Source organism: Peromyscus californicus, unplaced genomic scaffold (assembly GCF_007827085.1).
Source record: "Peromyscus californicus insignis strain IS unplaced genomic scaffold, ASM782708v3 Scaffold_7__1_contigs__length_154581171, whole genome shotgun sequence".
Lineage (NCBI taxonomy): Eukaryota > Metazoa > Chordata > Mammalia > Rodentia > Cricetidae > Peromyscus > Peromyscus californicus.
Window position 1 is genome coordinate 63663777 of NW_026294595.1, and position 2398 is coordinate 63666174.

Sequence of the window (2398 nt, forward strand, 5' to 3'; positions counted from 1 at the left end):
CATGCAGTAGAAGAACGGAACAAGTGAGGCATCTGTATAAATACAATCAGGGTGATTGTGAAAGGCTTAGAGCTGCATGACATGAGCCCCAATGGATGCAGTTTTGCTACAATAGATGTTTATTCAGAATAGGGAGATGCACCACTTAGATGCACTTCCCTGAACGTGTGTGCAGATGCAAAAGTGTGGAACAGCTTCTGTTCCTTGAGCATCCTGAGACAGAAAGACATTAACATTCTTTATTTCATCCTAAGTTCCTAGGTCAAGTACAGAAACTTTAAAATATATATAAAAATTATGACTTTAGTTTTCACAGTCTGAATACTGAAAAGAAATACCAATTTTAATTATTTTACATTACATAAAATATTTGGGAGACAGTTAATGACTAATTGTACTAAAATAGCCTATGTATCAAACTAACATCCCTAACAGAGGAATAAGATTGAAATACTTAAATATATTATCAGTGTGCCTTTTTAGGACTTTTTGAATTTTACTCACATATTATTTATTAATTTATTAATTTCAAGCTAATAATCATAAAACAAAATATTGAGCAGAGAAAAAAATACTCAATTGTAAGAAAGAATCATACCCATGGGAGACCTGCACCATTATGAACAGAAACAGAGGAGGTGTGGAATGAATTAAATAAAAAATAAATAAAAGAAAAAAGAATGGATCATTGTTTAACAATATTAACTCAAATTTTGCATTTTGAATATTGAGAAGGAAATTTAAACTGATGTGTATAAAAATGCAAGACAACAAAAATGATAATAGTACAAATAAGCAAATAAAAAATACTGAAAGTTTTTTTTTTTTCTAGATATCCTGATTCACAAGAAATACACTTCCCCAACATTTAAGAGAACGTGTAAGATGTATGGCTTTATCTTTTTTAATCTTTTAGAAAATTACAAAGTTTGGAGTGTGGTATCTGTAGCTTATAGGTTGCATCGGAAAATCAAATGTAGTAACATGACTTGCACTTCTGAATGAAACACCTCCAAGCATGGAACATACAAAGATCAGGTCAGCGGACAATGTCTCCACAGTCATACAATTCATTCTTCTGGGATTCTCAGACCTGCCCAACCTCCAGGGGTTTTTGTTTGGAATGTTCTCTGTAGTTTACTTAATTATATTAGTTGGAAATAGCTTCATAATTGTGATAACCAGACTCGATCCAGCACTACAGAAGCCCATGTATTTTTTCTTGGCAAACTTTTCTTCTCTGGAAATCTGTTATGTATCAGTCACTCTTCCCAGAATTCTATTCAACATTGGTACTCAGAATAGAAGTATATCCAAGGTGGCCTGTGCCACACAAACCTGCTTCTTCCTTATGCTGGGAGCCACTGAATGCTTCCTTCTGGCTGTGATGTCCTATGACCGCTATGTGGCCATCTGCAACCCTCTGCACTATCCTTTGGTCATGAACTCAATAAAGTGCACTCAGCTGGCAGCAGGCTCCTGGCTTGGTGGCATCCCAGTTCAGATAGCACAAACGTGTCAGATATTCTCTCTACACTTTTGTAATTCTAATCAAATCAACCACTTCTTCTGTGACTTACCGCCCATTCTCAAGCTGGCCTGTGGGGACACTTCTGTTAATGAGCTGTCTGTCTACTTAGTGGCTATTCTCTTTGCTGCAGTTCCTTTTATGTTGATCCTTGCTTCTTATACCAGAATCATTGCCACCATTCTGAAGTTGCCAACAGCCACAGGACGGGCAAAAGCCTTCTCCACGTGTTCTTCCCATTTGCTTGTGGTGTTTTTGTTTTTTGGATCAGCCACTGTTACTTACTTGAGGCCTAAGTACACACATTCTCCAGGAACCGACAAACTACTCTCTCTGTTCTACACCATTGTGACCCCCATGTTCAACCCCCTGATATACAGCCTTAGGAACAAGGATGTGATTGCTGCACTGAGAAAATTCTTACTTAGAAGATAACAGAATGTTTGTCTACACTAATTTCTAAAGTACTTTAACTATCTGTGTTACAGGGACACTCTTATCCTGGGTGTCATAATATGTTACTCCTTTCCTACTGCTACATGCTCTTCTATAGCCCTCTTTGATAATCTCTAGGGGATAGTGTCTAGCCTGTGCATCCAGCTAATAGTGGGCTCTTAGGTCAGTATATTCTGCTTACATGCGTTTTGTTGGTCCTTTTTTAATTCCTATCCAACCAGTCCTTCTTCTGTGACATTGCCCCCTCCCTGATTCACTTGCTATGTTTGGACACCTTTGTGGATGAGATGGTGGTATTCCATGATGCTGTATTTTTTGTCTTGTTTCAATTTCTGTTAATAATTTTCTAATAATGTGAAAGAATCTCTATAGTCTTTAAATTGCTACTAGTTGTACGTTGGCCCAAAACCTACT

At 37.2% G+C, this 2398-nt stretch overlaps 1 protein-coding gene across 1 annotated transcript; it reads left to right on the forward strand.

Moving 5' to 3' along the window:
• Positions 1 to 1018: 1018 nt before the first annotated feature.
• LOC128102005 (olfactory receptor 10AG1-like) lies at positions 1019 to 1963 on the forward strand. Its single transcript, XM_052725492.1, has one exon. The coding sequence runs from the start codon at positions 1019 to 1021 to the stop codon at positions 1961 to 1963; it is 945 nt and encodes a 314-aa protein (XP_052581452.1).
• Positions 1964 to 2398: the final 435 nt, after the last annotated feature.